General features: G+C 42.6%; 2 protein-coding genes across 5 annotated transcripts in view; both read right to left on the bottom strand.

Annotated features, from left to right (window-relative positions):
- Positions 1 to 1,889: 1,889 nt before the first annotated feature.
- SMN1 (survival of motor neuron 1, telomeric) lies at positions 1,890 to 7,247 on the bottom strand. Of its 4 annotated transcripts, none has more exons than XM_029965441.1 (10): positions 7,200 to 7,247; positions 7,046 to 7,117; positions 6,832 to 6,957; positions 6,345 to 6,545; positions 6,110 to 6,220; positions 5,796 to 5,945; positions 4,705 to 4,776; positions 4,099 to 4,209; positions 3,112 to 3,196; positions 1,890 to 2,489 (listed from the first exon to the last, which is right to left on the bottom strand). In XM_029965441.1, exons 1-9 carry the CDS (start codon positions 7,236 to 7,238, stop codon positions 3,140 to 3,142), a joined length of 939 nt encoding a protein of 312 aa, XP_029821301.1. In that variant the 5' UTR covers positions 7,239 to 7,247; the 3' UTR covers positions 1,890 to 2,489; positions 3,112 to 3,139. The 4 variants fall into 4 exon arrangements, with proteins under 4 accessions (XP_029821301.1, XP_029821302.1, XP_017941675.2 ...); XM_029965442.1 differs by having other exon boundaries at positions 1,890 to 2,485; XM_018086186.2 differs by lacking the exon at positions 6,110 to 6,220.
- Positions 7,248 to 9,850: 2,603 nt separating this feature from the next.
- The window catches only part of SERF1A (small EDRK-rich factor 1A), a 7,319-nt gene continuing 3,138 nt past the window's right edge, over positions 9,851 to 14,031 (bottom strand). The window contains exons 2-3 of the mRNA XM_029965454.1: positions 10,921 to 11,203; positions 9,851 to 10,376 (exon numbers count right to left, since the gene is read on the bottom strand). Coding sequence (XP_029821314.1) covers positions 10,304 to 10,376; positions 10,921 to 11,203 — 356 coding nt within the window. The 3' untranslated portion in view covers positions 9,851 to 10,303. The remainder of the gene's footprint in view (positions 10,377 to 10,920; positions 11,204 to 14,031) is intronic.

The raw sequence follows: 14,031 nt of genomic DNA, 5'->3' as shown, positions 1-14,031 counted from the left end.
TTCAGTTCTCACAGGCAGTTTTAAAGTCTGTTAAATATGAAAATTCTCAGTTGTGAACGTAGCTCTTTCTGTGCTTTTTCTACCATTTACGCCTGCAGGCTGGATAGAAGGCAGTCATTCTCTTGTGTTGGCAGAAAAATGATTGTTCACCTGCATTTCATTTTGTGCTTAGTCAAACAATCCCTATAAAGCCTTTGTGCTATGCCTATTACTGTAAGAGTGTCCTTAAAAACTAGCAGAAAAAGGACATAGCCCTGGGGTTTAGTGGGGTCTAGGAGGCCATTCCAAGCCAAACTAATGCCCTGAGCAGCTGGCTCTTAGATATTCTGATGCTGGTGACAGTGTCTTGAGACAGTTTTTTCTGGTAATATTTTCATCTTTGCATTCAGCACTTCCTAATGGAAAAAAAGGTTTTGTCTGAACACTTCAAATCCATTTTAGGTTTTTCTCTTACTAGATACCAAAATAACATACTCCTACACAGCTTCTATTTCTGAAAGCAAAAGCTGTGTATGAAGTTGTGGGCCTATACTCCATTACCTGCTTGTGGTCACAGCAATAATTTGGTTTGTACTTTTCTACCGTTCTCGTTGGAAGAGCAGTTCAAACTAGCTCCTGAAAAATCACTACTGGGGCAGTATTTCTCTGATGCATGAAGAATTTCAGCTGTGTACTGTGTATTTAAAACAGCATGCAGGGAATTTTCCCATCACCTGTTCTCTTTTTCTGGCATTCACTGGCTGTCAGGTCTTCTTTGCTCTTCTGGGAAGCTCCAACCTTCTTAATTCTCGTTATATCCCTATTTACCGGATCTGCCACAAGATAAGTTAGTCAGTGAGGTTATTAGCAGGCCTGTTAGAAATTCTTGGTAGTTCTTGAAGATGTTGCATAAAAGGTTTTGGACATAAAGCGTTGAGGAAGAGACAAAAGACCAAAATATTCCGTGGTGGGATTGAGGACACAACTGCGGCAGTAAGTTCAAGACTGGAGTGTGCTGCCGTTTGGAGTGCAGGGGACTTCAGAAAGGTGAGTGCCTTCACTTTCCTTCCACTTTATACTTTCCTTGCAGGAATAACAGTTGCCATCTGTAATAATGATCATAACTAATATCCAAGACTGGAAGTGCTAATAATATATTAAAATATGAGTAAAAGAGGAGTCGACAAGAGGAGCAGGTGGATGATCGAAGGAGGCTGTGACCCCATGGAGAGCCTGCACCTGTAGCAAGCTCCTGGCAGGATCTATGGCCCTATGGAGAGAAGAGTCCTTTCTGGAGCAGGTTTGCTGGCAGAACTTGTGACCTTGTGGAGGACCCATGCTGGAGCACCCTGTTAAAGGACTGCACTCCATGGAAGGGAGAGGGCAGTTGTGCCTCTTCAGCAATGAACAGTTGCTGAACAGATGATTTAGAAGCTTTGCATCACTGCAATCAATCTTAATTTACTTCAGCTAGACAATGAAGAAAACACCTTCAAAGTAGCTTAGCTAAGTTATGATTAAGTTTTTCTCTTTTTTATTAATTTGTGGGAAAACTAATTCTCTCTGACACTTGACCACAGTAGGAGGAGGAAGTGAACGCAGTAAAGTTGAGGCCTGTATTTCCCTGAAAAGCAAATCACTGGCTTTAACTAAATTACTGCCTAGTTTTGTGCCTACAGCCTCTGCTCTGCAAGAGTAGAATTGTAGACTAGAATTCAGCCCTACATGGTAAGTGATGCAACCTGTCCATAATTAGCATTACGTTTCAGAGAGTCTGCTTTTTCTAATTTATTTTTAGTAATGGTACTCAGGAAAAGGCAACACAGCAAGACTTTCTGATATGTTCCAGCCATTCATCCAACCAACAAAAGTCTACAGAAGCTAAAAATAAAACCACCTAAAACAAACCACAGAGTTTGAAAAGTAGAACTTTATTAACAAGCACTTGAAACAAGAAATTAGTCTTTCTGAATAAAGCTGTCATATTCATGATTCTAATCAGACCCATAAGATGTCTCTGTTAATATGACAGTACAGTTTTCTGGGCCATTACAGTGGGCACTGTAACACATTGCTGCCACAGCTCTCTCTTTTGTAAAAGAATATTCCATAATCAATGGTTCTGGTGCTGTCATTCAGACAAAACGTCTGAGGAACACAAGAGGTGTTAGGATGAGAGATAAATGAAATCTATCACGTGGGATCAAAAAGGTTAAATCTATCATGTGGTAAGAAAACTTGAAATTGTCTCAGGGAAGTAAGAAATACTTTGTTGCTGCAGTCCTTGCTAAATACATTTGACTGGAGGGCTTAAAGAAATGGCTCATTTCAATGTACATTTACTTACTAGTAAATGAAGTTACTGAAGGTATTTCTTTACTCATTAACAGGGGCAGCTCAGTGTTAAGAAAACATGACTAATTGTCTTGATAGAATTCTGTTCTTCACCATCAACCATCAGTTGGTGATACAGTGACATACACCTCTCAGTGGGAAAGATTTGTACCTGGCTTAAAAAAAGAAGCAAAAATTAGTATAGAATAGCTATTTCCTTTAAACACACAAAGAAGAATTACTCAACTACACAGAAATTACACGTTGTCATAGAAAATCAGAAAACAAGTCCTGAAGAGAATATAGTTTTGTTTTATAAGGAAGTGAACAATACACAGCAGACTTCTGAAGGAAGTTTTTCAAATAAAAGCATGGGCACTGAAGCAATGAGAAGAGAACTGCTCAATAATATCAAACTGAAATGTTGATCTTGTCCTGGAAACAGTTTAGCTACACATCTATGTAAGGAAACACAGATGAAAAAACTGCATTTCACTTACAACCCTTTGTTTCCAAAACAGCCCACTACTAACTATTCATAATTCAAATAAGATGTACTGTTAATCCTGATGAAGAGAGATACTGTAGTTAAAACTATCATCAGAGCAATAAATACTTTCCTTCATTTTAGCTGAGAAAATACTATTCCACAGCTGCTAAGCAAAGAAGGGATTAACACTGGCAGAAGCAGACTTTGTAGAGAGCTGTAAGAGCAGATGGAGGTCCCAAAGCTCATGGGATTTTGAAGAGAACTCAAAACAAGTGGATTTTCATTTACCACAAAGTTGTGATACTTACAGTCCTTCAGAACAACGATGACATTCAGTCATTTCGCATGCGTCTGTCTCTCCAGTGCTGCTTCCATTCGACTTTGTTTTAAACCCTACAGGATACAGTTTAGGAAAATCTTGGTTTTGCTAACATGGAAATAAAAACTTTAGTTGCAGAACAAAAATATTTCCGAACAATCTTTTTCGGTCCTTCACAAATCACGAATAGCTTTTAACTCTCCGTGGAAAGCAGAACAGGCAGTTTATAAAAGGAGAGAGGCCAAACTACAATGTTCTTTATAATCAACTGCTCTACAGAACAATTTCAAATATGTATTTCTTGTTCAATTGTAAGTAGATTAAAGCAATCCACAATTACATATAATCTGAAACAAGAAATTCCCAAACTAGTCTTTTGAAGATATCCTGTGGCATCAAACCCTCACTTTCCAGCTTCCTCAGTGCAACTCTTGACATCATTTTCTTTCTTTGTAAGCGTACAGAGGAAAATATGAATCAATAATACAAGTCACAACTATGCTGACAGCTTCTGCTGGGCCTCCACAGCCAGATGAAACAAATACTTACGAAAAGTCTCTGCAGAAATGCCAAATCTGATCTTAAATGTGATACTACCTCTCATACTCAAAGAAAATACATAGAAGACTACTGAATAATAAATATATTAACTCCAACTGCCTACAAAACCAGAACTGGTTGTTTCAGAATGGCTATATGGCAGTGGTTATAAAAGTACCTCATGGAACCAACCCCTCCAGTTGAACAAAGTACTACAACAACACTGACTATATATATATATATATATATATATATGCTGATTCATGTGACTCCTACTCAGTGATTATACAATACAAAACACCCTTAAATGTAGCAATTGTAGATTAGTATAAGAGATCTAAAAAACACCCCTCCCTATCTAACCTTTTGCTGCAAACAGCAGCAGCAACAGGAACACAAAATTATGACGACACTTCAAAACCAGAGTGGCACGTACCAGGTAATATCCAGTGTGATAACCACTCATGTACCAGGCTATCAACATGCTCCCCAACGCTTCGTCATCCTCAGGAGAGTCTGGCCTCATAGGTGGTGGAGGAGGAATCAACTAAGAAATCACAAAGGAAATGTCTTCGTTTCAATAGGGTGTATCCCAGGTTAGAGAGCGACCAATTCTAAAAGGTTAAAACATAAAACTGGAAAATAGGAACATATCCTTGATATGTTCTCTGAAAAGGAGTCGAATAAGATGATGCTTTCTGAACATATGTAATTTCCATAGCCTAGGAGAAACAAGATTCCTGTAGCTTGTACACAAATTGTTATTAGGGGGAAATATTATCTGCTTCAGGGAAATCCTGTTGATTTAAGGTATAGTTTCTTCAAATAATTTTCCCCTTGGTATTCTTACCAACAGCTTCACTGCCACAAAAATGAGTGCAAATCTGTGTGTTAGATTATTGCAATATTTGTAACTGAATGTGCTCACACGTGAAAAATACAGACTCTAACAAATGTGTTCTAAAAACACAGGCAGTGAGCACATTCAGTGAGAAGACCTGAGATCACCAACACCTTTCTTCCTCATTCTCCCATCACTTACCGGTGGTCCTGCTGGGAAAGGTGGCGGCCAGCAAGATAAAAATGATGGTGGTGTCTTGCATTTTGATCCGGGCTACATGGAAAAAAAAAAATGGGGCAGTACAAATTAAAAAGGAAATTGGAGTATTAGGATTTTACTTAGGAGTATTACGTGAAGCAATTCACATGCCTTAAATTTCAGGCAACACACCCCAGCAACTTAATGAAAATACACCCAGTAGCTATTTCTGTGGCACATTCCATGACTGGAAAAGCACAGCTTGCATTACACGTGTCACTGAGGTAAACAGGGCTGAAACGGGGCTCTAGTTAATACAGGCATTTTTAAAAAGTTTTTCCTAAATGGAAGTCAGTCATTGCACTCTCACAGAAAGAAACATATCTAATATGCACACAGGCAAACAGATGATTTCTCTGCTCCTGTGTGGCTGGGGGCACAAGCTGACTAAATTCCATTACACTGGCGAACGTCTTAAAAAAGATCTTAGATACAAATCTATTTATATGAAGGAAAAAAGATAAAATAAAACCTTATAAACAAATTTTGCCCAAACAGTAATATTTAGAAAACATAACGCTGAGTTCAACTACACTATTACTTAAGACTCCTACACCACAGGAGAATTTAAGGGTGTATCAATATCCCATCCCTCATAATTCAGTAGAGAAGCTACAGCTTAAAGGTTCTATGACATGTGGACATCAGTTTTGACGCCTTCAAAGTCCCACGTTGTGAAACATACCAATTGGCCAGAAAAAGTGAAATATTAAAACATCAACAGCACTATCATTAACAGCACTGGCACAGTCCAGGGAAAAAACTTCCCTCTTCTAAGTTACATGGCAACAGTGAAGCAAGTGTTACCTAGGCAGCAAAAGGCTTTCCTCACTATACAGCAACTCTGCAAAAGGGCTACGCTGTAGCCAGATAATCACAAAATGGCAAACCAACGGATTCTAACATACATCCCTTCCAAAATGCTGTCAACTGAATTCTACAAAATGATAAATATAATGCAATACTCCCAGTATTCACTACAATACCAGGCTTAACAGCGGTATGTGAATTATTTCAGATAAGGTTGAGCTTACTCTTCCCAGGCCTGGGACTGGTGGTGGTGGTGGTGTAGGAAATCGCAGGTTTTGAGGGGAGAATCTTGCTTTTGTGCAGTTGTTTTTGTTTCGAGGTGACTGGGAAGATTTTTCACTCTCATCTGTTGAATATGGAGTCTCATTTTCATTCTAGAAGATCAAGACATTTTTAGGAAATGCACTAAACAGGAGTTCACAGCTAACAGTTTTAGTGTGAAAAGGCTTGGAAAGTCCCATTCACATCCTTCCCTCTCTCTAGCCCTCCCAGTCCTACTCAGGAATGATTTTATAATCTCACAACTTTATCTGCTCACCATTGTAGCTATGTTATCTTTCACTGGTGAATTTCTTGTTGTCCCCTCCCTTTCTTCCATGCTGAGTTCAAGAAGTAAAGGGACACTTTCATTCCTTCCATCAGCTTGTGTCTGTTTACAACAGAATCGTGTATCGATTCTCTCTGAACACCAGCAGTGCCACCAGACATACTAAGGGAAGCTGATTGTTCCGTTTTCTCTTTCCTTTACAAAAGAATTAAAAGGCGTCCCTCACCTCCCCAGAATTCCCCGTCCCATTTACTGTTTCATCGCTGGCTGGAGGAAGTAGATCAGACAGGTTCTGCTCCTCCTGATTTCCATATCCCGTGTAAGTAACAACACACGTGCCTCTCTTCTGGTTGATGGAGGCAATAGTTGCCAGGTACAAATTACCATCCTCAGACCAAACAGCACTGCAGCTGTCACCAACTTTCCACTGCAACAGAAGCAAGAGAAGCGTGTCCACACCTACGCCGACAATCAGAGAAAAGGTGCCTTTTCCTAAATTACTTTTTGTCCCAGCCACGAGAAAGATTACACCCACCTACAGTGCAGGTTTTTTTGTATTTAGTGGAATTGCTCAATGTAACGTATAAGTAAGGTTTATAAATGATCACCCCCACCCCAAAATGTTACTCCCAAGGTGAAGAAGCTGCTTCTGAGTACCGTAGAGAAGTACAACACGCAGTACAAGCACGAGTGGCACGTACAGGCGAGCTGACCTGTTTCAAAGGCGCTGTGTTGCTCTTCTTTCTATTTCTGTTCTTTTTATGGTTTTTTCTCTTCATCCCCATGCACTTCTCCTGCTTGTCGGAAGGCTCCGAGCACTCCCCATTCTTTAAGGCGTTCTTCGGTAAAAGAAAGGGGGAAAACAATAAACGCCAATCCACCGGCCTCAACCCCAGGGTGCGGCCACGGCCGCGCCGACCCCCTTACCTTGAAGGAGGCCACCGCCTTGTCGTAGGCCTTGATGAGGGCCGTGTCGTCCCAGATGTCCGAGTCGTCGCTCTGCGGAGGGCACAGAACGCAGGGTCAGCGCGGTGTCCCGTCGCGCCCGGCCCCGCTCCGCCCGCTCCCGCCGCGCTCCCACCTGGCCGGTGCCGCGCCGGAATATCACCGCGTCCGCCATGGCCGCGCGCGCCGCGCACGCGCACGCGCCCCGGTTTCCGGCCCCGCGTCCCGCGCCGGGCGCGGCCCCTTCCCAGTGCGCGTGCCCGCCGGATGCGCCGCCGCCTCCGCGCCGGGACGGGGACGGGGACGGGGACACGCACCGCCGCAGGTCTGAACCGAGTAGCAGCCAGCAGAGGAATTGCTGCTGTATCCAGTGCTGGGCTCCTCAGTGCGAGAAAGACAAGGAGAGGTTGGAGAGGGCCCAGCGAAGGACCAGAAAGATGATTAGAGGTCTGGAGCATCCCTCTTAGGAGAGACTGTGAGAGCTGGGCTTATTTAACCCAGAGAAGATTGAGAGGGGATCTCATTAGTGCTGATGCCTTAAGCCCCAATGGTTTTTTTATTTTTCTAATATTTGTAAGACTTGTAAATTTTATAGGTAGGTTTTAAAAGCAGAAACCCCTCTGTCCCTTGTTCCTTTCCCATGTTTATACATTCCCTAACCCTCTTACCCCATTCTATGCCTTCTATATCAACCTACCCCTGAATTCAGTAGCAGTGTTTAGTCTTTTGTCAAGGTAAAGGCCTAGACTGTTTGGAGAACAGCCTAAACCACAGAGTACAGTCAAAAACTAGGTAACAATATACCCTTTGTACTCTGATGAAGCTGAAGATAATGAAGTAGGTGGTCCCAAAAAGACCCCAGACCAAATTCTCAGGGGGAGGGCCCAGGGCAGTCCAGAGGAAGGGCCAAAGGGTGGACACATCTGGGATTGGATGGATAATGTTATAAAATGTAACCTCTCGGGCACGGCCGGCGCGCGCGTCTATATCACCTATTGCCTTGGCAAATAAACCCTTTCTTATCTCACCCCTAATTAACTGCTCCGGAGATTTTTTCAGAACCAAAATACACCGGCAACAGTGCATATAAGTATCTCAAAGGCAGGTGCCAAGAGGATGGTGCCAGACTCTTTTTGGTGGTGCCCAGTGACAGGACGAGGAGCAAAGGCCATAAACTAAGCCACAAGAAGTTCCATCTCAACATGAGGAAGAACTTCTTTACACTGAGGGTGGCACAGCACTGGAACAGGCTGCCCAGGGAAGTCACAGAGTCTCCCTCTCTGGGGACATTAAAATCCCACCTGGACACATTCCTGTATAACCTGCTGTAGGTGATGCTGCCTTGGCAGGGGCGTTGGACTGGATGATCTCCAGAGGTCCCTTCCAACCCTAATAATTCTGTGAACTTGCTTATTTTCTCACCAGCTGTAGGTATTATGATGCCAGAACCAGCTACGTTTTCCTTCCAGCTCTCCTCAAACTGTGTCAGGGACCTGTTAACAAGCAGCAAATGCACTATAGGATAGAACTGACACAAGCAAAGGCCACAAAGTTCTCTCTTGAGACTAAAAACAGTTGCTGAGGAGCACATTTAGCATAGGTAGCTCAGGGTGCAGCTGCAGCTGAGCTACAGGTTAAGCTCTGGGTGGTGAAAGCCCCAGGCAATAGGCCAGGAACTGCACAGGTACCTGTGGGCCAGCCAGGTGACCAGACACTGAGACACAGCAGGAGTTGAGGACCTCCAAACTTTCCCACCTTTAGACTGTGCGGGTATAAAAGCCCAAGGTTTCCCTTGTTCAGAGTCCGTCCTTCAGAGGCACCAGTTCGAGCTGTTGTTTTGTTATTTAGTTATTGCACCAAGATTAGGTTATATTAAGGATCAGGACATCTGAGACTCTGTAGGAGCAGCTAAACAAGACAACACCAGCCACTGGAATGATAGAAGAAAATATTAAAGCAAAATATTGTGGTCATGAGCAAGCCAGAGCTAAGATTAGTGAGTATGTGAAAAGAATCACAAGGTCAAGCTGGAAAGCCGTTTGAAGCATGGTTGTTGTTCTCTGTGGCTGAAGGCAGCCATGGGAATGTTTCTGTGGAATGTGTGCAGATAAGTAATACCTGGCTGGCTTCATAGCTCAGACCCTTATTCTGTATATAAACGGAGTAATAAAGTTACAAGGAAGCTCTGCCTGGACAAAGTCTCCCGTGGATTCATTCGCTGAAAAGGGTGGAGTGAGGGACCTTCGCTGCAAGACTCTGCTGTGGGAAACCTGGTCTGTGTGAGTGTGGGGTGTGTAGCTGGGAAGGGGCTTTGGTCTCAGCTCAGGTGGTGCAAGGGACTGCCAGAGTGGCTGCTGGATGGTTGCACAGTTCTCCCTTGGTCAGCACACAATACACTCAAGCATGCCTGTGAAGCAAGGGCTGAGTTTTCTCATACTAACTTTTATTCCTGAGGCAGGTTTAAGTACTATTTAAAATAATTTTAGTGATGTAGCAACTTCAAGATCTGCTGACACTGCAATTCATTAATATCAAGCCTGCAGCTTCCTTAGTTAATATCAGCACTAGATTCTTTCAGTTTTGTACACCAAGAGAGTTTGCAATTCAACAGGCAACTCTGCCTATAGTGCAGACTTACACTGCATGTGATATTGCTTATAATATGCATTTCTTAAAAACTTTATTTATATTACACTTACATATATGTACTCTATTTCTCCACTATATTATTCATTCCTTGTGTTCTTGGCAACTTCTTGGAAATCAACTGACTATCAAGCATAACCATTTCAGGTTAGACAGTATTTCATGCAACATTTTATTGTAAAAATATTTCAAGATGAGATTTACAGTTCAGACCTCTGAAAGTTACGCACATTCTGAATGAAGCTGTACTTCCAAGAACTGAGACAACAATATTTGGTCTAACTGCAAATTCAGAAATTCTGTTACTGGAACCATTAAGTAAAACTAACAAATGCAGCAAAAGCTGGAGTAAAGCTAATGCTTGGCTGCTTGGTACTTTTATTCATACACATGCAGAAGAGTGTAGTCAGTTTTGAAACAGCACTCCAGAGAACTAAGCCTATAGTAACCAGAAAATACTCTACACTAATGCTAGTTGAACAACTCTGCACAATAAATGTTTAATCATTTCATGGCCAGACACTTCTATGAATGATCTTTGATCTTCCAGGCCCTTGTTTCCCCGATGCACTCTGTCTTATCCATAGAGGCAGATCATTTTGCTCCTGCCTGCAGAGACTTCCTTTCATTAGCCGCCTTTTGCTTTTGCTGCATGATTTCAGAGTCTCTGTGAAGAAAAAAGGGTTGGATATCAGATACTGGCTCACAGTTTTTCTAAGCAGAGTCTCCTCCAGATTATTTTTGCCCTTTGGCAATCCTCTCTTCAAGAAGAGAAAAAGGTTAGCATAAAACTTCTCAGTTAGCCACGAGCACACTGTTTTTACTACCCTGTGTTTTTTCAGTGCATGCATTATCCAATGAAGCAGACAAGTTACTTGATTAGTAGACCTTATATAATTCTTTCAGTTATAAAAGTAAAGGACACAATGGATCAAAGATCTTCAAGAAAGCATTACACAATCTTTTCCTGCTTGTACCAGGCAAAAAGCTGCTCAAAAGAAAGAAAAGCTTTATGGGACTTACAAAAAAAGAACCTGTTTAACAGCAGATAGAGCAAAACTTCATCCACGGTTTATGCTCCGGCACATGATTGGACCATGAATCAAAGCAAAGTACTTAAATGCTGTTTCAGCTAAGGCACTGGATTATTTCTGACCCATTTCCCCCTCCTTTTCTGCCCAACCATTTCACTCAACTTTGCTAGATCTTACCTCTGTTTTCTCTGAGAAGCAGACAAGCTATCCTCTTTCCTTTTGCCTTTGTGGATCTCCTGAGTTTTCTTCAGGTTCTTTTGGCGGGCAAGTTCACGCTGGTTCCCACCTGTAAGATAATATATAGTTAAGCAGTTACTACCACTTTGTTTTTTTCCTCTCACCGTTTGCCTGTGTAGAAGTCTGTTATAAAGGTGGTATGGTGTGGCACAATCTGTAGAGTTGGTATGGCTGCATCTTCCATCAGTGTCCCCCCCCAGTGCACAACAGGAGAAATTAAAGCCTGTTAGTTCTCACATGTACAATTCTAGGTCATGTCCAAGAGTTATTAATTTCAATCAATTTTAAAATTAATTTCAACATTTCTTACTGAAATAAAATGCAGTTTGCCATAAAAGACTGAAGGAAGGCCATCCCACAACAGCCTGGGCAAAATCATGTCAGTAACTCATCTAAACAAGAGTCATCATCTCAGACAAATTTCAGCATCCAATATAGCTTACAAATTAATTCTAGATGGAAAGAACAGCATTAAAATTAATTGCAAATACTACTGAAGAGGTGACCTCAAACGACTTTTTTATTTGAAGTCAAGTGCAGTACTTTAGCATGGCCTTAGCAACTGATTACCATAACTTTCAACAAAAGTGAGAAGAGTAACATTATCTATCTATCTATCTATCTATAAAGACACAAAACCACATCACTGCCAGTATAGAGGACGTCTTTTCAGGGAACAGAAAACTTACCCCAGGACTACCAACCCCATGAACTGCCAACAAGTGAGGTGTGCAATCTGTTTCATCAGACAAGGCACAACATCAAAACTCTCCATCTAAATACTCAGGGTTTTCCAGGCAATGACCACAGCCATCACAATTGCAAACTCTTTTGCATTAGCTGGCAATCTTTTCTCAGTATTCTCTAGTCTGCTCTAACCTGCCAGAACTGGTTCACTGGCTTGCTATTTCTTCTTGTTCTTCTCCTTTTGGACTCAAAGTGTTCCAGATATGCTAGGCATAATCACTTGTGCTGTTATACAATACAGATCACATTTTTCTATGCTCAAAAGTGAAAACTCCATCTACCCGTAACTTCTGTTGTGTTTCTCTGGTCTCTCTCTAGTCTTATGACTACCTATGCCATCTTTCAGTCCTGAAGCCAAAAATCTCTCCAGTCTTCACATGCCTGTAATTTTTGATATATGGAAGCAGTTTAGGACTAGGTCAATTTTAAACAGCAACCTGCTGATATGATCCACAGGTTTGTACTCACCCCATTTCTGAGCTGACAAAGGTACCTGCCATGTCAAGAAGCAGACAAGAGCAACCCTGCAGAAGCAGGGGTTTTGTGCATTCTTCACAACAGTACACGTACTGCCAGAAGTCCAAGTGAAAACAGCCTATTATGCCTGCTACTTCCTGAGGGCTGCTCCTGCCTTGGAAGATACACTTCATCTGCGACAGGACATCAAGTACTACCTTTTGAAAAAGCAAAGAGAACTTCTGCTCCTCCTCCTTATTATCCTCTCCCCAAAGATCACCTAGAAGAAGGGCAGCTGTTTGTTCAGGGACCGAAGTGAAACAGCTCTCTATCTCTGGCAGCACCAGTGCTGATTAGAACTTGATGACTCATGAGCAGATGATACATTCCAAGCTATAAATGGTTCCTGGGTTTTGTGGTGCTCAGGAGGCACGAACGTCATACGAACAATTCAGCAGCAACAGAAGAGCTCTTCTGTGGTCTTTAAAAAAAAAAAAATCAAGTATCTTCCTTTATCATAAGAAAAGAGAGGAAGTCAAAACACACTCCTATTGTCAGAATTCATATAGCAATTACCCTCCACACTTAACCTCAGGCACTTCCTTCCTTTACAAGTGAACACCGTGCATGGTTCCTGCAGTTATTCCATACACACAGCGAGGGTGTAAATTTAGGAACTAAACACAGTGGCATCACTGAAAAGCCTGGCTGTCACTTCTGCACAGTAAAGCAGAGCAGGAAGAAAAGCTGAGCAACACAGAATGCACACAAAGCACAGAAGACCAAATAACTATCTGGAAAGAAACTTAGTTGTACCATGCCTGCTTCCAAGTCAACATTTCCAAGGACTATTTGGCCCCATTACTTCACCAGGAACCCTGAATGAGTATCCCTAGCTTCAAGGGAGCCAGTGCTGTTTTCTACATTCTGTAACATCAACCTAAATCTTCCATGAAATTGTTCCACCAGATGACAATTCAGCTTTCTGTAATGTGCAATTCAAGCATGAACTGCCCTATAAAGGCCAGTACACCCTTCCTGCTTGTACTCACGCTTAAGCATCCCCATCCCAGCCTGCCTGTGCAAGACATACGCCTTAGTTCAACCTGTCCTTGCTCTTCCAACTCCAGGGGGAAAAAATACCAAAAAAAAGCCCTAAACCTGCCACTTCCTCACGTTCAAAATCTGTTCTGTGCACAAACTGGTTTTGATCCAGGTCTTCGGCTGCACTTCCTGCAGCAGAGTGGCTTCAAAACTGTGTATTTTCAAGAGTGAATGTGAAAGCACAGCCTCAAAACTGTGTATTTTTAAGAGTGAGTGTTGCAAGCACAACCTCAGTTAAATATAAGCAGTTTCTGTACTGCCAAGCATAATACGCAGAAGGCACAGGAGCGACTCCAGAGCGAGCATCTTGGGTTTGGTTCACAGTTCTCCGCCATTTTAGAGCGGGTCTACCAACAACATTGCTGCTGAACGCGGTGATGATTCACCAAGTCCTGCTGCCCTTTCAACGACAGCCTTAACAACCGCAACTTAAGGTAGTGTAGTATTGAGTGTTCAGCACTGATATAAAAGCCCTGTATTTCCATTTCTGGGCGGCAGCCGGGTGTGAAACGGACGGTGGTTGTTTTTCCAGCCCATCACCACCTTTATTCCTCCGTCCCGCCCCGCAGCACAGCTGCGCCAGGAGGCGGGGGAGGATGTTTTCGCCTCCAGTTCTAGACGGCGGCAGGGCTGGGAAGAAGCCTCAGCCCCAGCGCCCCATACCCACGCACTCGCTACAGGCAGGACTTCGGTGCGGGGACGCCAAGCCCGCAGAGACCCAGACACAGCAGCGGCATCACAGCG

The sequence above is a fragment of the Manacus vitellinus genome, unplaced genomic scaffold (genome assembly GCF_001715985.3).
Source record: "Manacus vitellinus isolate BGI_N305 unplaced genomic scaffold, ASM171598v3 scaffold_9_pilon, whole genome shotgun sequence".
NCBI classification, from domain to species: Eukaryota; Metazoa; Chordata; class Aves; order Passeriformes; family Pipridae; genus Manacus; species Manacus vitellinus.
Note: the sequence above shows the minus strand (reverse complement) of the source record. Positions and strands in the feature narration are given on the sequence as shown.